We start from the raw sequence: 27,061 nt of genomic DNA, 5'->3' as shown, positions 1-27,061 counted from the left end.
TCCAGCTTTTCGCAAATGGCTTAAAACTGTTTGATAGTTAATCTTCAGCTCCTGAACGATGCTCTGATTACTAAAATGCTGATGAACTTTAGTTACTTCTGTGATTTTATCGACATTTTCGATGACGTTTTTAGGCTAGGCTTTAACATAAAAAATAACCGAACCGGGCCAACGAAACCAAAATTACACATTACTAGCTTTTAGAATATCGGCACTGTGGCATATACGAATAGGAATGGAATTGGTATGGGTGAATTGGTGAGCGCAGTCAGTCTGACGATGGACATAGACGTGGAAGGTTGTGTCCGAGAGCTGCTGGAGCGGCATAGTGAATAATAATAAAGTATAAGGATATCACATTGGCGATCCTGCCATGTAAGATTTCATGGCGGAACGAATTGGTGAGAGAGCAGCGACCCGGTTTCGGACCATAGGCGCTGGCCAAGAGTGACCCGGCTTAGGGCCCTGGCCAAGAGTGACCCGGCTTAGGGCCATAGGCATTCGCAGGCAACGGTAGTCGGGTTAAGACCATCGACACCGGTAGAGGGGAGCAGCGACCCGGTTTTGGACCGTGGGCGCTGGCTAGAATTGACCCGGCTTTGGGCCAGGAGCATGCGGAGACAACGGTGAACACGTAAGAACGTGCAGGAACACGAAGAGTTGGATAACTTGGATGAGGTAAGAAGATACAGTGGAAGAGTGCTGTACGTAGCAACGGAAGTTCGTGGTATTGGTGTTGGAATGGCAGTGGCGGAGTAAAGCAAGCAGAATAGGATTGCATAAAGAAACACGATCGAAACTGGTGCGAGAGAGGATTGTGTTGGTGGCTTGAAATACGAGCGCGAGAGTCGGGCGGTACGGGGAAAGAGAGTAAGCTTGCAGAGCGCAACACGCCTGCCCGGGCTTGGCCCGATAGCGTGCGCAATGCAATGCTTATGTGTGGGGAGAGTGTCGAGGGTCGCGCGTCACGATGTGGTGCCCGGTGGGGCTAACACTTCGAACGCTACTCGCCCGCCGTGTGCGCGCGCCCTCACAGATCGCCAGTAGTTCAAGTATGTGCGAAGTGCTACACGCCAGAGCGGACTTGGTCCGGTATGCCCGCCTAGTGCGCGAGCCCTCACAGATCGCCGGTAGTTTAAGTATGTGCGAAGTGCTACACGCCAGAGCGGGCTTGCCCGGTATAGCGTGCGCATATATGAAGAGCGAATAAAGAGAAAAAGGAGGAGACGGGCGGCGCAGATGGAAGCAGACAATGCGCGAATGCAGAGCAGCGATGGTATGTATCGGTTGGTTGGTAGTGGTATCGAGAGAATTAGCGAGCAAGCCTAACGCGTTGGCAGCGATGGGAGTTCCATGTGTTGGTACAAGTCGACAAGAACAGCGGTGGTAGGCAGCGTGGAGCACACGCTGGAGCATCGACGTTGGACATTCTGGTGTGATCGCTTGACGGAGAAGTTGTGAAATTTTGGGTGTGAAGCAAAGAATACAGAATGAGTGGACAATGGGTAGTGAGTGATGTAGTAGAGGAAGGACAGCGAGTGAGAGTAAAGAAAGAAAAGAACATTTTGATGGGAACGTGGCCCATCCAACCGTTTGCCGAGGGGCTGCCGGTTCAGGAGAGAAAGGCGGAGTGGTTACGTGTCAGACAAGCGTTTGAAAGAATTGTGGAATGTAAAGGCGTTACATCGCAAAGGAGCAAATTAAATGCGTTGAAGATATTTGGGGGAAATTACCTGCTGTCGGTAATTGAAACTAAAGAGGATAAGGATGGTAGCTATGAGAGAACGATGCAGGCTCTGGATAATTATTTCGGTGACATGTGTGACGTGTCGAGAGAAAGAATTAAGCTGAGGGAAATGACAATGCAAGCGAATGAAGCATTTAGTGACTGGGTGTTGAGGTTAGAGAAGCAAGTACGATTCTGTGAAATGGGAGAGGAACAAAGGAATGAGGAAATCAGGCAGGCTTTGTTGCGGCGGTCGGTGCCAACAATAGCAGAGAAGCTAGATGTGATGGCAGGAATGTTAGAGGACAATGTACCAAAGATTGTTAAGATGGGGGAGAGACTGGATGCGGTAAGGCGGGAGAAGCAGGAAGCTAGCAGCATGAGTGCAAAGACAGTTGGAGCGGAGAGTGGCCAGCAGAGAGAGCTGGAAGTGAATGCAGTGAAGAGAGAGACGGGTGTTGGAGGGCGAGAGACTCCGTTTAGGGAAAATGGACCGATGCGAAGTGCAGGACCAGAGAGAAGCTGTTTTAAGTGTGGACTGGTGCACCGGGCTCGCGAATGCAAGGCATTTATGGCAAGATGCTTTAGCTGCGGAATGAAGGGGCACTTCGCGAGAAAGTGCAACAGGAGTGGACCTCGCAAGTGGCAGAACGAAGTAACTAAGGGGGAGGCCCCGTAAAGCAGGCAGATAGTAACAGAGATGGTATTGGAGAGGAGTAGGAGATATGACGCTACTGGTGCTTATAAGTTGTTTATTTTTGCTGATTTGTTTGGTTAAATTCATGTCTTTCAGGAAGGAGAACCGTTGGTGAGGCGAATATAGAGGCAGGCGGACGACCCACGTATGGTGGAGGGCAGAATTGTAGCCGAAAGCATCATATTTTTGCTGGACACGGGAACGTCGGTAGACACGGTGACGGAAGGAGTGTGGTGGAACATCAGAGAGGGCTCAGCGGCTTGCGTGCGATATTGGACACCAAATCCGGAGGAGCAGCTGAGAGGATATGGAAGTGCGGGCAGGCTGAAGACAGAGAGTCGATATCCACAGTTTATGGAGCGAGTTAGAGCCCCATGAGTTGTTTAGTGTAGAGGCGGATACGAAACTGATTGGTAGGCAAAGGTTTGCTCTAACAACAAAGCAAATTAGGGAGGAGTTGGATAGAGATGAAACGGCACGTTTAGTAATAGAAGTAATAGAACGGCTGGGTAGAGAAGGGGAATGGCCGGAAGGAATAAGAGGATGGGTTTGGCCTTTTGAAAAGGTAAGATGGAGAGTTGAGGGACAGAGATAGGACAGAGGAGGATAAAAGAAGAAGTGCTAAACCTATGGATTTAGGAATAGGTGATGGAATAGGAATAGGTGAATAGCTAGTGATGCAGAGAAAGAGAGAGAAGCTGGATCCTCTATATGAGAAAGGGGTACATGAGGTTATAGCGATGGAAGGAGCTGATAGGGTAACAATGCGTGACTTGGAGTCCGGGAGAGTGAGAGTCAGGAATATAAAATGTTTCAAAGGTTTGTGGAAAGAGAGGAGGTGAAGGGTAGGAGCAGAGTAGAACTTGACAATCAGAGGAGAGATAGCATCAAAGGTTGGGGTAGTAACAAGACAGATTAAGAAAACCGAATAGATTGATAGAGACGTGAATTGTTGCGGTAGTATACGTCGTGCTCTGTGTGTGCAAGGGGAGGATGTGGCATATACGAATAGGAATGGAATTGGTATGGGTGAATTGGTGAGCGCAGTCAGTCTGACGATGGACATAGACGTGGAAGGTTGTGTCCGAGAGCTGCTGGAGCGGCATAGTGAATAATAATAAAGTATAAGGATATCACAGGCACCATAATCATCATGCACAACTTCAGCTGTCTAGTTTGAATTTTCACCGTTTTCTAAGAAAAACTGTAAAATGTACCGAGTTTTCTCTAAGTTGACCTCCATTGTTAGCATTCTGTAACTTACAAACAAATGGAACAAACAATAACCAATGTAAGCATTTTTTTAAGTGTAAAGTATCAGGTTTAAAACGAGCCTAAACTTAAAGCTGTATGATCGATACTTTACGAGATATCGATCACAAAAGGCATCTGTCGTGAAAAACGTCGATTATTTTTCCCTAGCCTGATATTTTTCTTTCACTTTTACTAGAATACATTTTAATTTACCAAAAGAAGACGTCAGCGCTTTAGGTACTTGAAAAACTTTAAAAAAGGTAAAATTTTTTTTATTGAAACTAAAACTAAAAGGATTAGGTACTTAAAAGGTTTTATCAGTTAAACAAATAACTTGTTTTGCAAATATGCAAATAACAAATAGTTGTTTGCTTGTTTACAATCCAAGCCTCTTGAAAAGCAACAATTATATAGGCAGACAAGCACAGTCTTTCGACAGGTTTTCCGACAGTGATATAAACTATACTTCCATAAACACCGACTCCATTTAGTTTTTGAATCTTATAAACAATGTTTGACGAGTTTTAATATTGAATCTTTTTATTGAAACTTGAGGTTGATGAAATGAAACCTTGAGGATGATATGAAACTTAAGGATGATTAGTACCCAGATTAGCACGGTTTCCAAAGTGCGTTGGATCGTATGCCAAGTAGCAACACGTAATGAGCACTATTTTTTAAGCGCAATAGCTTGTTATAATTAAATTTAATGAGAACCAAAATGTAAACTAACCTCACTCGACCTCAATTTTCACTTGATTGGCACTGTTTTAAAATGTACTTCAATTAATCGCTCGCCGCAAACGAATACAGCTTTTGCTCATAACTAACGCCAGAACGCTTCAAGAACGGATGCCCTCAACCAGTTTTACATTTGCGGTTTGATTTGCCTCTTTCGTGGATGACCAAGACGTGGAAATCCCAATTAAATGATTCTTTACACCACCACGTTTCATTACTACCATAATGTATCCAAGCATCGGCAAGCCGTTCATTTTGATATTCAACCATGAAGTTGATAGTTGGGCGATGAAGGTGTTCTTTAGGTTTTTTATTGCTTATTTGTTATCTGTGGAATACGGAATATTCACAATTTAATCAGATTACATGAGATGACATTTGATTCTAATATGCAACCCCTTTTGTGAAAGAACGTGTTCATGTCAAATATGATGAAAACATCCAACATAGTTGCATTTGCTACTTGTTCCAACAGAATTAAATTTTCCTAAGAAGATACATATGTTAGTTAACTGAACACATATGATATGCAAAAAAGTTTTGCCAGCTTCGAAAAGTTGGCAATGTTCTTGGCTCGGAAGTTGGCTTTGGCGAGTTTAGAAAATCAACAAAGCCCGCAGTTCGCAGGAATGTAGGAATGTTCCACTAGCTTCTCGAAAGTTGGCATATGGCGAAAGGTTACATATGCTCTGCTTTTAGTCTCTTGTTGAACTCCGCAGTTAATTATTCAAAAAAATTAAATACCAGTGAGAACCTTTTAAGGCTGGTTTTAATGTGGATTAGAGCAGGCAAAGTTCTAGAGCATTAAACATCCTACATGCAATGCATGAAAAATGCAAGCAGATTAGAACTACAACTCAAATAAAACCTTTTTCGGTGATGATAGTTCACCCTAGGAAATGCTCGATTGTAACGAACAAACAATACTTACTTACTTATCCGGCTACAACCGCCGAGCGGTCTTTGCCTGCTTCAGGGAATCTTTCCAGCGCCCGCGCTCGAGAGCCTTCGTCCACCACGTCTGGATACCGGCCGATATCGCGTCCCGGTCGACGCAATCTCTCCATCAAACATTTTCTTTTTTTGCAACTGACTAAATGTCTTAAAAAGTAAAAGGATTGAAAGCGGGAAGTATGTTTGAGTTAACTTATTCAAGAAACAGAAATAATGGATTTTGGTGTATTGGGGCATTAATTTTCATCAAGAAAACGCTATTGAGTCATTGAACTTGACGACTTTCTGCGATGCAAAGTTTTCAAGTTCTCAGCTGCGTGAACGTTAACGAACGACGAGCGTTACCCACTACTCTATAAGCGCAGGGATCCAATCAAACTAACATTTAAGGATTAGAATCAATAATTACGTCTCATTGCGCCAATAAATCATTCTTTTGCACCGATAAGTCAATAGTCATTCTTATCTCTTGCACTCGTCTATCAATTTTTTATTGCAACTACTAACAGGAAGTTGACCGAAATTGCAACAGTACAACTTCCAAAAAAGCTAGAAATAAGAAGTTAGTTCACAGTGTTATATTTTTGACACCAAACAAAAGTACAAATCCCGAATGAAACTATAGTGACTACGAGTAACTATAGTATAGTTGTAAATTAAGCAATATTAGCTTGGTTAATCGATATATTAATTCTATTAATTCTCTTTCTATAATTTATCTTTTTTATACAAATTTTATGTGCTTAGCTTAGGATCCTGGCACAGTCCCTAAAAATGTGTTATTTGAAAGAATAGCATAACTGAGACATACGCAAATTTCGACTTCTACTACAAATTTCTAAAAAATACTTTCATGTTTTTTTATTCAATGTCAAACATGAGCTAATTTTACAATCATAAAAACTGTGAGCAGATAAGCTCTTTTCATCGTAATAACGGTTTTTGGTGTTGCAAAAATATTCATTGTAACTGTGCAAACCATCGATAAACCTAAAGTTTAGTAAAATTGATTTTACAATAGGTTATTACATAGGTTACAATAGGTTCCCCTAGGTTCCCTCATTGAGAATAAAACCTTCAGTAGTTCACTTCATAAGAAATGCGAATGAATGTGTTCCTTCTTCTGCATTTTCATTGGCTTCCTGCACATCGCCTACTCAACGCCGGACCATAGACATTCCGCGGACAACAACCAACTGTGCACCGTCGACGATCCACTGTTGGCCTTGCAACGGTTCACTTTTTACGGCTACCCGACCGTCAAGCCGGAGGTCGTGGTAGTGCTTATAAAATTCTTCACAGCGCCACCACATCGATCCCTCCTTCGCTGTCTGGTGCATCTAGATGCATTGCAGAGCGCTGCACGGCCAATCTGTGTCAATAGAGCGCAGTCTTATAGAATGATTTATATGCTTCGTGGGACAACAGAGGTAGCAAAAGCAGTCCCAGCACTAGCAACTAACGGTGGCCTAGTGTAGCTGTCATCGAAGATCATCCACTCAGATGGTTAATACCCCTTCCATCTATGCCAAGTATATTAACCGTCGACACCAGCGTCGGCCGTTACGAAGGTACGGTGTGCTTTAGTAAGCAACTACAAAAAGCGTAACATTCCACATTAGGACATTCGGCTCTCGTTCATCGGTCGTCGTTAGCAATGGTCGTGAATTTTCTTTGGAACCAGTGTGTATTTCCCGCTGGAGGATTCCAACCGACGGTGCGTTCATTGGCATGCCAAGGGCCCTTGATTCGCGTCACGATCCGAACTACAAGCGGATGTATAAAAGCGGTTTGCAGGGCCGATCACTGATAGATTCAATGATCATCGCTCTAAGCACTCGGAACCTAGCTCAGGATACTTATTGTGCATCGTTTAGAACTGCAACGAAAGATTTCATCATGAAGTTTCTAGTAAGTTGTTTATTGCCCTATTGATGTGCGTTATTAATTAACTTCAAATTTCTCTTAGATTCTTTTGGGACTGGTTGCCATAGTGCGGGGCGCTCCTGGGTTCTACGGTGATCATGGACTTTCTTACGCAGCTTACGCGGCAGCACCGGCTCCAATTGTAAAATACGCGGCGCCAGCCGTATCGGTCGTGCATGCTGCTCCAGCGCCGGTTCTGAAGTACGCCGTGGCTCCTGCACCGATCGTTAAGGCAATAGCACCAGCTGCCACCAGTTACGCAACCTTCCACCAAGTTCACGCTCCTGTAATTGCGGCAGCTCCGGTTGTAAAGTATGCGGCACCAGCACCCGTTGTGTCGTACGTCCACTCCGCGCCAGTTGTGGCACACCCGGCCCCACTCATCAAATACGCGCCATCGTACCATGGATGGTAAAAAACCAAAACACTGTGATCCTTGAAGATACGATACGGACCAGCAATCATGGCGATTCTGAATATGTAAGAATGATAACGAGTCTTTGCATTTAACTACACGCCTTGTAGCAACGGTGGAAACGGATTTGGTGAAATTGTCTGTACGCACCATCACTTTGCGAGAGCGAGCGAGCAAATAACGGCTAATAACTTCAAACTATGAAATAAAATTTCATAACAAACTGCATATCGTATTCGTTCCTACATCTTTCATCTTCGCTGCACCCATTTCATCCAAAAGGCATCAGTATAAACTCGTACAATGACATCAGATAGAATGAAATTTTTTAAGTTGGTGACAATATATCTCTGATCGTTCCTTCATACGTACGAGGGCAACGTACTTTATAAGGCAACGTAAATTGTAACATCCGTTAACATTTTGTTAACGATCGAGCAATGTATCTCGTACACCTCACGGTAAGCACACGGTCTATTGGATTAATTATTCATTCGAAGTTTCTCATTCGGACCTAACACTAGCTCCTAATATTGATTTCTAATACTTCAAAGAACAACACAAGATAACTACTTTCTGATAAGTTTATCGTGAGTAATAGCCTGGAACTCTTTTCCACAATACTTGCCACTAGTATATTTTTATACCTATTATACAATGACCCCGATGAATCTTCATTTATCAAGCACAAATAAACAAAGCTACCGAGTTTTCGTTACATTCGTCTATATTACATGAAAAGACGTCTTCATGAATTAATAAAACTGAAAATTAAAAATCACACTAACGAAAATAGAAAAGCATGATGTTTTTGCTCAGTACGATCAGTAGATAACTCACTATTCATTTGTTTAATTCTTATATTATACAAAATCTGCATAGTGGCAAGTACTATAAGTATAAAACCACGCTTAGCTGATTACCTAATTTATATCGCGATCAAATATTTACTAGCCAAAACAATGGTTCAAATAGTCCTTATCTACCCAACACGTTTGCACATGTACGTTTCAGTCCCTACTTGTCACAAGCCTAAAAGCAAAGAGTAATAACCCGAAGGCGAAGGGTGCTTATGAATAAAATGTGAATGAGTTGAGTAAATCAAGTTTGTTCCTATAGTTGGACAATCAATCAACCTAATGTGTGGACCCATTAGTGCATCAAAAACTCACGCGCATCAATTTCGATTAATGAGCTACCTAGATGAGTGAGGAGGAATGAATAGTACCATGAAAAGCAAACACGCAAACTGATTAACACTTTGTAAGAAAATGTAGTTTTTCGTAGAAAATAATGAAAGAAGGGAGTATATAAAAGTCATCAATTTTCGTTTTCTTTCCTTCTGGCCTCCTAGCTACCGCACAACTGCAATGCTTCGTATGGGACAAACTAAAATACTAAAATTGTCTCCGTGTTTGAGAATAAATGACACGATGTACCGCTTTTAACGCCACAATATGTGTGAACATCACAAGCTATTTCATTGGCCAAACCAAAATAAAGTATGCAAAAAAGGACGATGGACGAATGGAAAGGTCAAAGGCAGTTCAAGTAGCAGATTAGTTTATCACGGTGGTAAGTCGAATTTGTTTTTTTTTATTCTTAGAGGAACGGACCTGGCCGTTTTTATTTTCGATTTTGTTAATTTATTTGAATTTGAATTTAAGTCGCTTTCGCACGCATTTACTTCCAAAGCTGTAAATGAGCTTAAAAGGACACAGAAACAACACACGTTATTCGATGAGCGTCACTTTTGAACGCAAGGACTAAACGTACCGACTAACGACGTTACGTGAAAATAATAAATGTCTACCGATCTTTTAGGGTATTAACAAACCATCAAAGAAATCAATTTCAAACGGATGCCACTACTTGTTATAGCTTCGTTCCCGCTACTTTCGGTACGCACTGTGTACAGAACCGTAGGATGATCAACTCTGACTCAATTTCCGGCTCATTATGTGACTGCAATTCACCGTTCGATTTTCCTATGTTTGACTCGATGGGTCGCATTGTTGTTGTCGCACTACGCTAGCGTGGAGCTTATCCTTTCCACAAAACTAATATCTAATAATAGCGTTGTAGTGTCAGTCGGTGCTGCCGACAACGAACACTATTGCATGTGCTAGCACGTGTAGGTTAGTGGTTAGTGCACGGCAGCAGTTCACTGGGTTGTTTATCCTGGTGGGGTCCGAAGGTACGGGCTAGATAAAGCAGCGGATAAAGCTCGACTGGTCCCTCTATTGTTCGTCCTTAGGCGGCTAGACAGTCATCGTCGTTCAACCCACCGCGGAACGAGTAGCAACTGTCAATGCCAAGCGGCCGCATCGGATCGAACACCCGCGAATGCCAACTAGGCGAACAGTCTTAGTGCATCGCTCCAACCGCTATGACGGTTGGAGCTTTCTGCGTTCTGCGGTACAACAAGCGTTGCAATGATTTATAGCATTCAAAGTGTTTCTAGCCAAATCATCCTAGTGAATCTTTGAAGGGCGCGAAGCAATGAAACTCGAGCTATCGCATTAACAGTTTCCATCGAATAGAATTGAATTCTATATAAATAATACCGGCATTCGTATCGTTGATGAACAGGTAGTGCAGTGCTAGTTTGTTTCCCTGCTGTGGCCTTAGAAGCAGCGCAAAACAGTGCATAAATTCGTAATCAAAAGTGACCTTGACATATTTTTGGGAAACGGACAACACCACCAAAAATTGTTTCTGGCGTACAAACAGCTCAATATGTATTGTAGGGGCTTTCTGCAAGGCAGCTTTCGTGTCGTGCATCGAACGTTCGCAAAGTTGCGCTAGAACTGTGTCGAATTGCACATAGGCAAAACGAACGCAAAGAACAGTGTAAACAAACGTTGCGCCTGTCTAGTCGAAAAAATCGCCGTACCGTCTCGACTCTTGCTATGTAGAAATATAATGTAAAATACACACGGTGTCCGAAATGTTGGAAATAGAAAGGGATGCCACATAAAACCTGTTTCTGTTAATAATATCTGCATAATGTCTGTTTCCAGGAGCTTATCATGTCGTGTACATCCCGTATAAACTTTTCGCTCACTTTGTCTATACTGAGACGATATTTCTCACGTTGGCTACTCGGCCTCACCGGTTTACTAGGCAGAGAGCACATTTGCTTGCGTTAGGGATTGCGTTTTAAGGGGGTGCCACTTGTCGGAGTAACAATCCCTCACTTATTTTATAATGCAAAACCATTCAGTCACTAAGAGCTCTCGTGTTCGACTGAAAAGTGTTTTCGTCTTTATCTTTAACTACTTGTGTTAGAACACACTGGATTCCATCTTTACGAGTTTCAAAAATGATCCAGTAATATAGCTAACATGACATGACGACAAAGAGAATGACATAAACATGATATAGAACTTTTCCGACAACGTGCCGATGTCCAACGTGAGTGAAAACTGCAGAAAAGTCATTTAAGCCAATTATTGACTTACCTTCAGGAAAGTGTCATCGTATGAAGTGTAGTAAACATCCAGTGTACGTGTAATGAGTAATTTGTCGCGTAAGTTTCATGTCCGTGTTATCTTCATAGTCACGAACATACTCACTACATCGACAATCAAAAATTGCTGTTAATCAAACACATGTACGTTTGAATTGAACGCGTTATCCCGCCACTGCATGGATGGTGAATAAATTTACATAAGAAGCATGATGATAAAAAAAATTCACTGAAGAGTTACGGGTCAAATCTTTGTACCATAATTTAAGCACACAAAGATGAATTAAATGTGTACGGGATAGTGAATGTTCATTTTTGATTCGTAGTAAAACAAAATCAACACAATAACTTAAAAACATACCCAAAAAAAACGAGCCGATACGGACTAAACTAACCCTAAAAGATACAATTTCGTTAAAACCTGGAAAACCAAGAACAATACCCGGTATGTCTACTCAACATATCTGGTCAACGAACAGTCACCACCAACCAGATTACGGTATGTTGGATATGCTAAAATCAGGAAACAACATTTGGTGATGTTTTGATGTGTAAATTACTGTTAAGTTGTTTGAAAAGGTTTGTTATATTTTTATTCGGAGATTTATTTATTCACAACTTATAGTATATTTTGAACCTAGTTGTATTTAATAACGCCTTTTTAAACTTTATACAAAATTCAAAATGTCGTGTTCAGTTAAACAAAAAGTATTGGAAAAAAAACTTCTATACCTAACATAACGGAGCAATACCAACTTGTACATTGCTTGCATCCACTCAACGATCAATTTTATCCTTTATTTTGTTTGCCCATTAGAAAGTTCATCCTCATTTACTTAATGTGTTTTTACATAAAAAGTGCAACAAAAGTCGAAGCATCGATATGACGTAACCACTTTTGACGAAGACATAAATTCATAAATAACGCATGTCCTAGCTAAGGGCATTAAACTTTGCGTTGCAGTACAAGCGAATGCATGAATGATTAAAAAAGTGGCCAATACACTCGCTCTACGTCATTCTCTAAGCAGTGGCTAGATATTATAAGCGGAGTTTATGCACTTCCTGCAAACAAGGTGGACTGCAAACAAGTTCTGTATTAGCATCAACGACATACTTTTGACTGTATTACATTATTTGAGTGAACGTCATTTTATCGTGAATGACAAGATAATTATTTAACTGATTTGTAAACTTCTTTTGTAAACATAGGTAAAAATATATGTTATGTATATAAGAAATCAATATGTTTGCTCTGATTTTTTTTTGTCGCATATTTCAAGCTAGAGACGAATTTTCCACTAAGCACAAACAACACTTTATATTTCAATAAATCTTCTATGTTAGTAACATTTCGTCGTAAATAACACAGAGTACTCGTTTTTGGGCGGTACCTGTGCTTAGTGCAAATCGAAGGCAACTTTTAATAAAACAAAAACATTACTAATACGTGCATAAAAGGCAGCCTCGGGTTAAGGGTTTCATCTAGTTCTGAGAGGGTGAATATCTGGTAAATGATATCAAAACGTATACTTCTGCAAACTCTTCCAGATCATTGTGTAGCAATTTGCTTATTTCCTCAACTTTTGATTCAACTATTAAATTATTATTTGTGAAAACTGCCACCTTGAAGGCATGTCTACCCCGCGGCATCATACCTTTTTCCTTGGAATCAGTTCATAAATGTAATACTCCACAAAAAACTAAACGATAACTTATTAGATAACATCCAAATAAAACAAAATATTATTAATTAACTAGCTGATCCCGGCGCGCGTTGCCACGCCTCATTTCATCCTCATTTCTTGATTATCCGACGTTTCAAAGGACTTCCTGGTGACGTATCCGATCAGCTTCCCTTTGCATTTCCCGTTACTTCTACTTTTCAGACGATCGGGCTTCCCGGTGACGTATTTGTTCAGGTTCCCTTTCCGCCTCCCGTTACTCTGTTCCAAATGATAGGGCTTCCCGGCGATGTATCCGATTGGCTTTCCTTCACGCTTCCCGTTGGATACATGGCAAAACTCGCACCAGCTAAATTTGACTCAAATTGTTTGAACACTTTTCGAACTTTGCTGAAATTTACCCAAATTTTGTATGGGAAGCCACCATTTGGAAAGTGGCGAGGGGTTTCAAATATTCACCAGAACATTTCCCCTTCCCAAAAACTCCCATCTGCAGAATTTGGTTCGATTTGTTCGAAAACAACCCGAATTATGCTGAAGTTTATGTTATGTTTGTATGGGAGCCCCTCTCCCGGGAGGTGTGAAATGTACTTTTTCTACTATATGATCATAATTGAAATCTAGAAGGCTGTAGCATTCCGTTGCTATATCTCTCTCTCTCTATCTCTCTTTTTTCTCTCTCTCTCTCTTTCTTTATTTCTCTCTTTCTCTCTCTCCCCCTTCTCTCTTTCTCTCTCTCCCCCTTCTCTCTCTCTCTCTCTCCATTTCTTTCTTTCGCTCTTTCTTTCTCTCCCACCCTCTCTCCCCCTCTCTCTCTATCTCTCTTTCCCTCTCTATCTCTCTCTTCCTCTCTTTCTTACCTTCTTTAAAAATTAAACACAAACTACGCAGTTCCCCCCAACATCACACTACTTCAAGATGGATGGAATGAGGGGTGGTGATAGGTGGAAGAAGGAAGGAAAAGGCTTTTAAGTAAAACCAATCGATTTAGAGACCATCAAAACCTAAGAAACGATACCCATATTGCCCTAGGACGTATTTTAAGGATTGGGGTTGTATGGGGACCCCCCCTTCCCCTTGTCCTGCAAGGACCAAATTTTGTCACATGATTTCTCAGGTGACCAGCAACCATTGTGCGAGTTTTGATGAAATTCGATTCATAACTTCTGGAGTAATTGATGTTTTTAACAGTTAGTTGTATGGGAGGGCAAAGAAAGAGGGGGGTGAGGGGTTTCTAACCTTGACTATTGCACTCCCCGGCCCCTAAAACCCCTGTATACCAAATTTCGAGTCAATCGGTCCAGTAGTTTCGGAGTTTACTTGAGACATACAGACAGAACGGGAATTTTATATATATAGATGAGTAAGGCTTACTTCAAGTCAATAATTTTTTTTACCATAGGAATATGTGATGCAAATATTACAAACGTTGGAATTTACTTTCTTTTTATCGTTTCAATGCATTTTACAAATTTTTCCTAAAGGACATAATTCAGGTAAAAACTCTACTACGAATACTATCGACCCATCGGTTGGCAACCCCTACCTAATCGGCATACAATCAAGGTAATGTAGAGCTCCATCACGATTAATCTCCATCAGTGGTAGCCATTAGCAGATAATACAATGTCACCAATTTTCGTCAATGAACTGCTGAACTTCACCGATTTAGATTTCGTCGGCGTTACTATCATAAATCAATAGTGATTCTGCTGCTACTCATCATCCTTATCCTGACGATCGCTATTATAGTAATAGCATGTTTGCGTGAGTATTCCAGTATGACGGTTTATTGTTTATTTAGCAGTTTATCAAAATATTTTAATTATGATGCCACGTTAAGTTCACTTTCCCTCCGACGTCTGCCATACCGCGGAATGTCTTCGGTCCGCAGCGGCACTAAAGCACAGCATGGATGTTACGGTGAACCCTTGCGAAGATTTTTATCAGTACGCCTGCGGTAACTGGGAAGAGGAACATCCACGGCCCGACACTTACATCAGTTTCGACTGGTTCAGCGAACGTCAAACTAAAATCTTGCGAAACATTCGGCAGTATCTTCAAGCCAACGATAGCGTCTTGGATCCGAAACCCGTCACCCAAGCGCGAATCATGTACCGAGCCTGCATGAACTTAACTGCCATGGACCGTCTCGGATATGAGCCCATTTATAAGCACCTTAAAAAATTTCATCTACCACCATACCCGTCCATTTTGAATGTAACGAATACGACGAAGTCTTCTGACTTCGAAGGATACGGCTTTGACTGGATTCGATCGTTGGCCAAAATCAAACAACTGCTTGGTATGGATATATTCATAGGATTTGACGTATATCCTGATCCACAGCATAGGGACTACAACAGGTTGGTCTTGGGCACACCAGAGAGCGGTTCGGACTTGCCATTGTAGGTCAAGAATCAGTACTACGGTAAAGATCATTTAATAAGCGAAGCTTTGTCTACAGCAATCACGACATACTGAAACACATCAGGCCTGGACGATCTAGGCGGAAAGTAAGCGCTAACAGTGGTAAACAAAGAAATGGCGATGGAGCCAATGATGTTGAGGAAGACGTCGACGATGCTGAAAAGGATACAGCCTCACTCAAAGCATACAGAAAGTTTATGATTGGTGTCATGAAGCTGTTGGTCAATCACACCGATCCGAACATTGAGGTGGAATCATTTAACGAAGATTTCGATATAGCTGCAACGATAGTCATTGAGTTTTCGGAATCTATTTCGAAAGTAGGTTTTAATAACTCGTTCTTATTTGAAAGCTTAGAATGATAGTACAAAAAACTATTTTTACTTGTTTCTCTATTTTCTAGTTCACTCAAGAAGCCGAAAATGTCTCTAAAAGTACGAATGTAGAAGATCGTTTGAACTTGCAGGACATCGTGTATTTTACAGCTGCCGATCTGCAAAACATTACTGATATCTATATGGCTCCGAAAGCATCGTTTGTGGTTTGGGAAAAATTATTGAATAACGTTTTTGAGGGTATCCCCGAGGCTCAGTTGAACTTACAAGACGAATTGATCCTTACCAGCAATGCCGATGTGTTGTATCTAAAACTACTGGTGGATTATCTCGCCGCAACGCCTTTGGCGCACATCGAACTATTCATCTGGTGGAATGTAGTTGAGGAATTGATTTTACATACCACTATGGACGTAAGGCGGTTACACTACGAATACTATAAAACCATCGCCACTAGTGATGGGTTCAGCTCGCGAACATTGTATTGCACCGGCACTGTTAACCGATTACTTGGCATGGCCGTAAGCTATGCGATATCTAATGAGAACTTCACTCACCATACTAAACCGAAGGTACAAGAAATGCTCGATTACATTCGCAAAGCGTTTGAGGGATTAGTGCGCGATACAACCTGGATGGACTGGCCTACCAAGCATTCTACACTGCAGAAATCCGAAGCAATGCGTAGTTTAATTGGCTTTCCGGAGTGGATTTTGAATAAAACCCGATTGGAACATCACTACGAGGGGGTATGCGAATCCTCAGGGTCTTAGTTACAAATTTAACTGAACCGGTTTCGGTTTTTTTTACATGATCGCAAACAAAACCGACCGTATGTTAGCTGACCATTAACGAGAGCACTCATCTAGAGAACATGTTGGAAGAAATTCAACGCAAAAATGTCATCAAACTCAGCCGGTGGCGTCGCAAACACGAGCTAAGCTGGGAAACTCTTCCCACCAATGTGAACGCATTCCACACATTCCAGGAAAATGCTATCAGTACGTTACGACCATGCTTACAATTGCTATCTACCGATCGACTTGTGGCATCAGATTCAAACAGGTTGTTCTTTTTCACTGTTTTCAGCGATCCCGATTGCCATTCTACAATATCCCTTCTACCATCTCGGATTGGAGTAAGGATCCTCAAAAACTGTTGCACTGCTTCAACATTGTTGCACATCTGCACCGCTTCACACAACTCCATAATTTTGAGTTTATTTTTGGTCCACATCCTCAATATTTACACTTAATGTACATTCTTCCAACAACTGGAAAACTCATTTGGAGTATAACAAAGTCCAAATTTCACGAATATAGTATTGACTATATTGTACTAAAACACGTGCACCACTTACACCAAGCAGTTTGCAAACGACTGAGGAATAGTCCGCAAAGTATGATTCGAAGTTACAAAACTCACTTGGTACAGTAGATTGAAAATGAATTATTTTTTCAGGGCCTTAAATTACGGCGCGCTTGGGACGATTCTTGGGCACGAGCTTACGCATGGATTTGATGACAGTGGTAAGAGCAAATAAAAAAAAACGGTCTAGGGAATTCAGCGTACAGTATTCGATTTCAACATCCATCCTTTTCAGGACGACAATTTGATAAAAATGGTAACCTAAAACAGTGGTGGACTAACCAAACCATTCAAGAGTACGTGAACCGCACGATGTGTTTCGTGAATCAGTACAATCGATATTATATACCGGAAGCTGACGACTATGTGATAACTTTTATCTCTTAGCGATTTTTTCTAAACTTTCCAGTTAGTTGCATACCAATGCTGTCTTCTTTTAATACAGATCGACGGCCTATTGACGTTAGGGGAAAACATTGCTGACAACGGCGGTTTACGAGAGGCGTTCCGAGCGTATCAATTATACCACAAAACTGCTGGAAAGGAAGCAATCCTTCCGGGGTTCGAAGAGTTTACACATGAACAATTGTTTTTCATATCTTTCGGAAACATATGGTGCGAATCACACACTGAAGCTGCAGCCAAGACGTATCTTGACGACTCACATTGCCCTGGTAAATTTCGGCTGAAAGGAGTACTAACCAATTCTCCCGAATTTAGTCAGACGTTCGGCTGCAAATCGGGTTCTGGAATGAATCCCATAATAGATAAATGTAGAATATGGTAAACGGATGATGGAGGAGGGATTTCCAAAAATTGTGATAACATGGACAAAAGCTGCATGCTGATAAACAAAATGTTCAGAAATGACAAATAAAAACACCTAATTGCATGTAAAACAATAGACAATATCATTGTCTCGTCTGTAGTCGTCTGTCTGCACTGCACCGATTCATCTGTTTGTATACGAAAGACAACAGTTCGAATCCTGACAGAGCATCATTGTTGTTTTTTTAATTATAGAGACTCCGAACGTACGAGGAAAAAAAACGTATAGGGAAACTTTGTTCCGCCTCCGAGGCACGGACAGATTTGGATTTTATCTAGTTCATTTTTTGATTAGGATTAGAGTTAATTTGAAAAAATTGTATTTTAACGATTTCTCAATGGACTTTTTTGAGCTTTCTTTTCTTGTTCAGTTAAGTACCTTGTGATACACTACATTTTTTGTTTTAGTATCAGGCACAAGACACGTGAACATGCCACGTATAATTTACCATAGGAATAGCATTGATTTTCCAAATTCAGACCACAACTTTTCAAGGATTGGCTTTAGGATTTGTTATTGGTCATAGCGAATGCAAGACGGATCGGAAATTGAAGTCTTTCAAACTCAAACGGCATTTCAATTGGGATCATCGGGATCCCCGGAATGAGTACTTCCTCACCATCAAATTTTCCTCTAAGTATCGTCGTGTAAATTCTTTAATTGTTCATCCATTTTCTTACCACCAAACGCTGCACAGTTTTGGTTGGTTTAGGTTTCGAAGCATAATTACTACGGTGTCAATCTTTAGGCGTAAATTGTGCGGCGTAAAGCTTAAGTCTAGCGTAAAGCCAGAAACATCGAAAAAGTTTTAAAAATCAATTGGATAGTTGGTGGCTTCATCTTCATTTGTTACACAGTCAATAGATTTAAATGAATGCAATTGTTCCAATGATCTTATTCTGTATTCTTAGCCGCTAAAATTGCTCGCTCACTCAATCATTCATTATTTTTGTAGTTGGAAATGATGTTCGGGAATGCTTTGTTCATAAGTTCGTCTTTCGTCGTTCGTTCTTCTTCAGTTCGTCGAAGAAAGTTACACAAATTCTGAGGAAATGAAATCAATCCGCTTAACTCATCGACAGCTACTCGACCATTACCGATAGTCAGCAATTGCTCAGAGAAATCTTCCGTAGATGTATCATTAAGTAATTCAACTCTAATTTTTGTTGTTAGCTGAAGCTTCTTCACATAGCGGGTTAGACTATGAGGCAAGCGTTCATTTCGTCAGCATCCGTTGATCTTGGAATTACTGGCAGTGTTTGGCGGAAATCGCCAGATAGTACAATCGTTGCACCTCCAAAGCATCTCAAGTCATTGCGTAGAACAGAGGAAAAAGAAGGGAAACATTCATCCGCAGCTTATCACAGCATTCAGTCATTATTTGGTCATTTCGGTTAACTAAATTAAAAACTTACTAGCTGCCCGTTGCACGGATCCGCAGATTGTTTACGAAGCGGGGCATTTGTTTTTCAAAATTGTTGTACTTGTAATTCTCATCGAAATGCATGATTGCTTCGTTAACCGTCCGTTTCCACAGATCTTTTGTAACGTGCGTAAGGCTTCGCCAGACGAATACCTGTAAGCGCAGTTATAAATACCTGTTGTTTCTCGGACGCCAAAGCCTTTGTCGACCGTTGACACGGAGATTCACCCGATTTTTGTTACTGCCAATCTCCGGAGGTGGAAGTAAATCATATATTATATCGGCCAAAGCGATCGAAATACTCGAAGAAAGCCGTCGAACGGAGGAAAAACACCGCCCGAAACTTACCTTCAACGACTTACCTTCTCCATGATTCCTTTGGAAAAGAACTAACAAAATTTGAAAACTAACTAACTACAAACAAAACAGATTCGAGTCAAATGATCGAAATTCGAATGCATGTGTCAAATTTGTCTTTGTTTTGTTTTTGTCCCGCTCTCGCATAGCAGTTGTAATTTCGTTATTTAAAATTAAAACGCACGCTTTTTTCGTATGAATCTTTGAGCAAATGCAAAGCTTATTTTTTCATGCAATACTTGGTTTAGTTTTCACATAAAAACTCGTTTAGTTTTTCACATCAAACCTTATTCAGTTTTTCATATAAAAATGAGCAGAAACATTTTTTAAGTGCATTCCGAAAACGAAGAAAACTCAACGAAACAAAGAAAACTTAACGTGAACTTTAGACTGAACATCATTTCGAAATTTTATGTTTCGCCGCTAAATTCCAATGGTAAAAATTAAGTTAAGTTTACAAATTCTTCTGCTGACAGCAAACTTTCCACTTCAGAATTTCACTTTTTCTTCAATTAGTTGCGGAGAAACAAAATGTTGACCAACTTTAAAAAATTGATCCGGTTCTGTAAACCGGTACAAAAGCTGTCTAGTGTCAGACGGCGCGTCAGACTCAGAAAGAAAGCTCATCCCATTCGCGAGCTACGTGAGGCGAAGTTGGTATAGCAACAGAAATTGAGAAATAAGCAGTTATTTGATCGTGATTTCATTAAACTTAGATACAATCGTTGGCTTATTGTGTGTAGTGCATATTGGAACCAATTTACTTGGAGGTGGTGTCCTTTGAGCTGTCGAATCTGAGATCCTATTGGCATCCCATACGAAATCGAGTCATCGATCTCCTACAGGCAGAAAGATAACCACGTCTTGTTTCAAATCCTAAGTGAGTGTGACGAAAAACGGGTCTTGAAAAACGCACCACACCATTCGGTTGAAGGTGGGTTCGTGCGCATCATCGTAAGAGAATAATTTGCAATAGAATTGACTTCGATACCGTCATCGCATACGAGATGGCTCTGGACCCACGGTCGGTACGGCCAAGTCGACTACGGCTTGAGGGTGTTCCGTGATACATGTCGTGCGTGCGTGCAAAGTGATAACTTGCAAAGATGACTTGTCTTACTAAGTTCGAAAAGAATACGCAAACATGTTTTGTACGAACCATCATCAGTGAATAGGTTTTATGCTTGCGATGTTCCACGGGGTGAATCAGGTTGCTTTTGCTGCATTTTGGTTCGTGCAAAGAGCAAAGAGCAAAGAGAGTGAATTGTGCCACATTTTGTGTAGGAGTAACAAGAACGGAGAGCTGCTGCGTTACAGACGAAAGCTGTGCATTATTTTACCGGTATCGGAGCAGGACGGAATGAGGCAAAATGGCGTTTCTGGAATGTGATGAAATTATTATTCGTTTGTGCGTTCGTGCGACAGCCGTCGCGCCTACGTCGCCTCAAATGAAGTATGCAGAAGAAGGAGCAGCAAGTTTGATTTAAAATGCAACACCGCCACAGAAACTGACCATAACATCGCGCCCTCTTTACGGTTTCTCTGTTTCGATTACGGTTTCCTCATGTCCAATAGTTCTGATGTTCACTGTTCCTGGACCAGCAGATGTCCAGCGACCCAAAACGGCAATTGTAGTGCTTTTATGCTGGCCTTCGCAAGCGTCATGAATGTTGCCTGTAAAAGTAACAGCATATTTTCTTCGCTAATTTCTAAGGGAAAATGATGATGTATTATTTCCCGTTTCGAAAAAGTAGAACAATAATGGATTAAGAACACCGCTAAAAACATTTGTTTCTCAGTTTTCCACACAATCAAAAATTTGATAGAATGAGCACTAGATCTGTGTATTTGTTATTATAGTTACAATTCGATAGCCGATATGATATCTACCCGATAATAACTCAAAGGTTTTGTTCGTTCAGTTTCGTCAACACCTTTTATCGTTACAAACACAACGACATACCGTTCTTTGGCGTTTTGAATATTTTCAAACCCTTTATCTAATAAATCGAATAATCTAATTTGGCTAGCACGTAAATATTCATAGAGAAATAATTCTGTAAAACGAAATTCTTTTCGCAATTTATTAACGAACAACGTTTCAAAAGTTAATTTATCATTATTTTAGAGGAATGGACTTATCTACTAAGTCAATGTTAATCTTCCGTTTTTTGGTCTGTGGTGCCTTCAATGTAGTTTTCATCGGTTTGGATTTTGTTGCCTATCATTGAAAAATACTAATGCTCAGTTCGCAATGTTGAACGTATCCAAATTTGTTTAGCTCATTCGATTACATCTTACATGCGCCGATGTATGTATGTATGTATGCACCGATTTGAATTGTTATTGTAGTTTAATGTAGTTTCAATTTGATGAACACGAGGCGAGACCTTTTTAAGTGCATTATTCTCTTTATAAGCATTTTCACAAAAACAATTTGACAAAAGAAAACAGTGGTCGTATATTCCGTTTTCTATGTAAATTCGTTTTTACAGAAAGTTGTCTACAAATATAACGTGAAGAAGAAATGACGATGTTACTAATACATGTCTCTCTCATAGTACAATTTGAGTACTCATAGTACAATCAGCTCCTTATCGACGGGTTGTGACGGTAAAGAAATGAATCATAGATAAATGAATTTCGGCCGCTCTGATGGATAGCAGTTACTTCATTATGATTTAGGCCATATTTAGTCGATTAAATAGTATAAAATAGTTAATAGTGTTAAATTAAATAGTCAATAGTCTAAGTTTTTTTTTAGAATTTCAATTCCACTGTAAAGTAACACTCTGTTCTAGTGGAAAAGTCATTCTTCCATAAAGATAAACACTTGGAAAACATTAATTAATATGTGATGTGCTGTTATATATAGAAAAGGCTTTAATATCTTCTTTCTTCTGCTATCAATTCTTTACAAGCATATGTTTGAAGTGAATTGAGAAGACGTCTTATGATCAATGTTCCGTTCGTGCGCTCATACAAACCGGCCCTTCCTGCTGGGGCTTCTCGGAAAGCGTTTTACATTTATAATATTCATTCATATTGCGTCCACCGCTTTTCGAAACTCCACGAGAGCCACTTCACGTGAACATAGCTGTTGGTTCGATTCTCAACGCGATACTTTGCATATTTTTTCCACAGGATTGAAGTACCGACAAGAAGTGTAATTAGCGACACGAAAAAAATCCAAGGAAAACGATCGTTTGCTAATTCAGCACAATGCAAACAATAAAATGCGTAGTCGTTGGTGACGGAGCCGTCGGTAAGACGTGCCTGCTCATTTCATACACGACCAACAAATTCCCTTCTGAGTACGTACCGACCGTATTCGACAATTACGCAGTCACGGTCATGATCGGTGGCGAACCATATACACTTGGACTGTTTGATACCGCCGGTAAGTAGCCACATTTGAATGCGCGGCCTATGGCTATGGTTCTCACATTCACCCCTTCGTAGACCGTTCAATTTACCCGCTAACGATCTGTAATTTGTGCATCCTTATTTGCAGGCCAGGAGGATTACGATCGTCTCCGACCGTTATCCTATCCGCAGACGGATGTGTTTTTAGTATGCTTCTCCGTTGTTAGCCCCAGTTCATTCGAAAATGTCAAAGAAAAGGTAAATCGACCATGTTTTCAGCGGTCGTTTATAGTATCTCAGGTTTTATTTCATTACATTTTTTTTTACAGTGGGTGCCGGAGATAACGCATCACTGTCAAAAGACCCCATTCTTATTGGTAGGTACGCAGATCGATCTGCGTGATGAAAACAGCACACTGGAAAAGTTGGCCAAAAACAAACAAAAACCCATCACCCTTGAGCAGGGAGAGAAGCTAGCCAAGGAGCTAAAAGCAGTTAAGTACGTGGAATGTTCTGCGTTGACCCAGGTATGTTCACTATCGGGACCAAAATCGATATTTGTTTAGTTTTTACATACCCACACATCATCTATTTCTGCTTCTCTGCTTCTTAGAAAGGACTGAAGAACGTATTCGATGAAGCAATCCTGGCAGCACTAGAACCTCCAGAGCCGACTAAAAAGCGGAAGTGCCGATTTTTGTAAAACATGCTTCTTTCGGAAAGGCGGATTCCGTAGTCGCACAGGAAAAAAGAGGATTGGTTGTGCACGGATCTTCGATTTTTCGTATTTCTTTCAGATAGCGAATACTCGCTTACGCCACAACTATAAAGCAGTCATTAACAGGCCGAAGACAAACAGAAACTACGGAAATGTCGCTTGTCTTCTTTAATTTTTTATCGATTAACCTTGTTTATTACATGCAGCGGATATGCATTATAAAACCGAAAGAATGACACTATGAATTGTGGCAAACATCCTTAAAACTACGTTCTTTGAAAATAATCCTAAAACAAAAAAAAACAAACGATCCTAAGCATAATTAATCAACACAGAAACACCTCAGAGACGAACATAAGAGAGAAAAAAATCTACACAAGTAAAAACAATGCAAAAATGGTAAATGCTAATGGCAACAGAAAAGCCAAGAAAGTGCTGATTGTAGGAACAACATTAACAACCAAATCACAAAACCCAGAAAAAGTAAACAAAAAAATAGCATATATAATTATACAAGTATGTATATTTGTGCGCATATATACATATATTCTAATGCAAACACGTGATTGCCGTTTCACTTTTCGCGTTATCTTGAATGAAGTAAGCCAGCATGAACCACTGTTTTTTGGTTCCTGAGAGAAGCAACATCTTCGGTACTCCTAGAGGGAAGTCAACCGGACAATGCTGACAAAACCGGAAGCAAGAAATACCATATGGCGCTGTGCAATTGAAGTGTATGGCGCTATGTGAACGGACATCGGAAAAGAGGGAAAAATATATACAAAACGAATTGTAAAATGTATTATTATTAAGTCAACTGGACGCGCAGGCGTGCGGTGCAAAAGAATTAGCAAACGGACCTGGACAAATGTTTCTTGTCATTCGATGCAGCCTTTTGGCAGGACTGACACCGTCTCGCTGGCTGGCAGGTTTTGTAATGGGACTGCGTGCTGGGTATAGGTCTGCCGTGAGACAGTACATTGCAAGTGCAAGATAATGATTTCTGGAAACAGTTTATATGTCTTTTACATCAACAAAGAAAAATTACTAAAAGTGGAATATTCATATGATTCGTGTCAAAAAGCTGTCAGTTTGGATTTTTTTTACATGATTGTATATTAAATCCTTTTAAAGGATTGTTGAGCATAAATGTTGGTGGAGCTGGAGTAAGCAGGGTGGCAATAGGAAGCGGCTGACGTGTTTCTAAATAATACTGCTAAAAGTAACATTAGGAAAAGTTATGCGGCTCAAACAGGGCGAAAGCTTTACTACTATTCTATCTAATTTTAAATAATTACATGCTTTCGAGATGATAACGATGTGCTAGGTATATTCCTCGCTACCATCAGTTTTGTATTAATTAAACTCATGTTAGTGCAAACGACACTGTACCGCTCTAGTTTAACTTTTTCTCCGGCGACCTATAGTGGTTCTCATGAGTTGGTAGATCACTTTGCATTTGACTTGCAGTGTTCAGGGATTTTTTAACAATTGTATCCTAGTTTAGTACGAAGAATGCCCAAATTGTTTAAATAAGATCTTTCTTCATTTCAAATCACATGAACCCGTCAAAATATCAAATCATATCTTTCATTTCTGGAGATTCCACTTAGCACATAAATCCTTTGTGATGCTAACTGTCAAAAGATCAAATCGTGATCACAAACACGTGCGTGAACCACGCGAACTGAACATCAGAAAAGATTGTATTTGATGCTTTAGTGCAAACAAAATCAATTCAAATATTGTTCGCTTTGTTGTACAATATCGGTATCGATGTGAATTAGTAACATGGCAGAGTAATTTTCCGTCAAATCGTAGACCCACTTCTGTGTTGCTATCCATGTTGGCGCAATACTTCTGTCTAAGGTTAGTGGACAAACGTCGCTTCTATCGATGTTAGCGCGTCGTTGTGCTATGGGAACAACTAACCTCTGGTGAACAACTTTGCATACTTCAAGGGAATCTAATATCTGGTCAGAGAAGCTAAGTGTTTGACTAGGAATGTTTAAATCACTTTTAAAATGCTATACGCGCTCAAAATTGTGTACACGGAAAGGTTCAATCGATTGGTTTCGAACAGAGATCGATATTTCACAGATGCGGCATTAATGTTATTAAGGAGTCGAACATTTCCAACTATTCAATGAGTTAGACCATGTGAATGTTACACAATAGGGTTTAGAAGAAACACAAGGGTTGTCTTATAGAAAATTTGTTGACTCTATGTAAAGGAGCATATTTTCGCTTCGAATGAAAATAACACAGTCAGGTTTGGTGTTCTCCGTTGCGATATCCTGTAGAATGATTTCAGTTCCATAAATCATACAGCAAGCACACACATTTTTATGCCATTCTTTTATTTGAATTTCTTATCGAGCACGAGTTTGTTTTGAGATAACAAATAATATATTTGACGGAAAATAAACAGTAAAATAAAACAAAACATTTTATACAGCTGGATATCATGTGGATGTTTAATTAATTTTAAATTGATCAAATGTTTTATTTAAATAAATGCTATGAGTGAATGAATGTGCCGAAATAAGAATGTTGAAACATTGGTTTTGTTCGTCCCCTTCGTTTCCGCTTACACTGGACAAAATCATTCCATACACTTCAGTTTTTCCAATTACATAATATATTTGTGAAATACGAGAATTACTTTGATCGAGAACTAGAAGGTTTTACGTAGTAGTTTGAAATGACTTCTGTCTTATGACGAAAGAGTAGGCGCTGTATCCAAAGCTGGTGCTCGGTTCGCTGCTCCGGCCTCCAGCATTCGTAGTTCCTCGGCTTGCCTAGCTGGTTTAACAACAGTGAAATACCGGTAAACACGAGCTCCGAGCATGTAACTTCCATAAAGCGTCAATCCCATACATGAATAAACGAATCCACGATGAATTCTATCAAGAAGAAGATTTTTAGCCTGTCTCTTCATGGTTTCAGCTCAAATATACTGCAATGAAAGTGTTGAAGCTGTTATATGTTACCTACTGTGTTGTATATATCTAAAACATGCGGATAGTCAATGATACTGTTAAATAATTACCCAAGAAACTCCTGATAATCGGTGTTGTGTTGAATTTACGGCCATACTTTTGGCGTTGACGTTTGGGTGTCTGACAGCAATCAGCTGTTCAGAGGTGAAATTTGAAAACTAATTACGAAAAAAAATGAATGAATCGGACGAAGCAACTGCGACAGTTGCTTCGTAATTCGTAAATGAGTTAACTTTTCGTATGAATCCTAGCACAAATCAAGAAGAAATCCGTCACTCAGATAAAAGATAATGTTTTTGGCTCTCTCAGAATTCGCCTTTTTGTTCGATTCTCATTCTCATTCGTGAACTGACAAATCAGATG

General features: G+C 40.3%; 4 protein-coding genes across 9 annotated transcripts; 3 read left to right on the top strand and 1 right to left on the bottom strand.

The window, feature by feature from the left end:
• Window positions 1–4,686: 4,686 nt before the first annotated feature.
• Window positions 4,687–7,893, top strand: LOC128273771 (cuticle protein 16.5-like). 2 transcript variants are annotated; one of them, XM_053011808.1, is made up of 2 exons: window positions 4,687–4,698; window positions 7,342–7,893. In XM_053011808.1, exons 1-2 carry the CDS (start codon window positions 4,687–4,689, stop codon window positions 7,711–7,713), a joined length of 384 nt encoding a protein of 127 aa, XP_052867768.1. In that variant the 3' UTR covers window positions 7,714–7,893. The 2 variants fall into 2 exon arrangements, with proteins under 2 accessions (XP_052867768.1, XP_052867767.1); XM_053011807.1 differs by lacking the exon at window positions 4,687–4,698 and adding an exon at window positions 7,179–7,283.
• Window positions 7,894–11,466: 3,573 nt separating this feature from the next.
• LOC128272192 (neprilysin-1) lies at window positions 11,467–17,860 on the top strand. The gene is made up of 11 exons (XM_053009950.1): window positions 11,467–11,684; window positions 14,355–14,436; window positions 14,543–14,637; window positions 14,714–15,278; window positions 15,338–15,620; window positions 15,704–16,384; window positions 16,477–16,636; window positions 16,725–16,773; window positions 17,097–17,164; window positions 17,239–17,369; window positions 17,449–17,860. The coding sequence occupies exons 1-11, from the start codon at window positions 11,633–11,635 to the stop codon at window positions 17,788–17,790; spliced, it is 2,508 nt and encodes an 835-aa protein (XP_052865910.1). The 5' UTR covers window positions 11,467–11,632; the 3' UTR covers window positions 17,791–17,860.
• A 2,377-nt stretch (window positions 17,861–20,237) lies between these two features.
• Window positions 20,238–26,175, top strand: LOC128274361 (cdc42 homolog). Of its 4 annotated transcripts, XM_053012530.1 has the most exons (6): window positions 20,238–20,269; window positions 20,356–20,492; window positions 22,757–23,012; window positions 23,127–23,236; window positions 23,308–23,505; window positions 23,592–26,175. In XM_053012530.1, the coding sequence occupies exons 3-6, from the start codon at window positions 22,835–22,837 to the stop codon at window positions 23,679–23,681; spliced, it is 576 nt and encodes a 191-aa protein (XP_052868490.1). In that variant the 5' UTR covers window positions 20,238–20,269; window positions 20,356–20,492; window positions 22,757–22,834; the 3' UTR covers window positions 23,682–26,175. The 4 variants fall into 4 exon arrangements, with proteins under 4 accessions (XP_052868490.1, XP_052868489.1, XP_052868491.1 ...); XM_053012529.1 differs by having other exon boundaries at window positions 20,245–20,492; XM_053012531.1 differs by having other exon boundaries at window positions 20,245–20,546.
• Window positions 26,103–26,825, bottom strand: LOC128274363 (uncharacterized). 2 transcript variants are annotated; one of them, XM_053012534.1, is made up of 2 exons: window positions 26,749–26,788; window positions 26,103–26,675 (listed from the first exon to the last, which is right to left on the bottom strand). In XM_053012534.1, exon 2 carries the CDS (start codon window positions 26,635–26,637, stop codon window positions 26,413–26,415), a length of 225 nt encoding a protein of 74 aa, XP_052868494.1. In that variant the 5' UTR covers window positions 26,638–26,675; window positions 26,749–26,788; the 3' UTR covers window positions 26,103–26,412. The 2 variants fall into 2 exon arrangements, with proteins under 2 accessions (XP_052868494.1, XP_052868493.1); XM_053012533.1 differs by having other exon boundaries at window positions 26,105–26,655; window positions 26,749–26,825.
• Between the last annotated feature and the right edge of the window lie 236 nt (window positions 26,826–27,061).

This window comes from Anopheles cruzii, chromosome 3 (genome assembly GCF_943734635.1).
Source record: "Anopheles cruzii chromosome 3, idAnoCruzAS_RS32_06, whole genome shotgun sequence".
Lineage (NCBI taxonomy): Eukaryota > Metazoa > Arthropoda > Insecta > Diptera > Culicidae > Anopheles > Anopheles cruzii.
The sequence above is the reverse complement of the archived record's forward strand: the minus strand, read 5'-3'. Positions and strand labels throughout refer to the sequence as shown.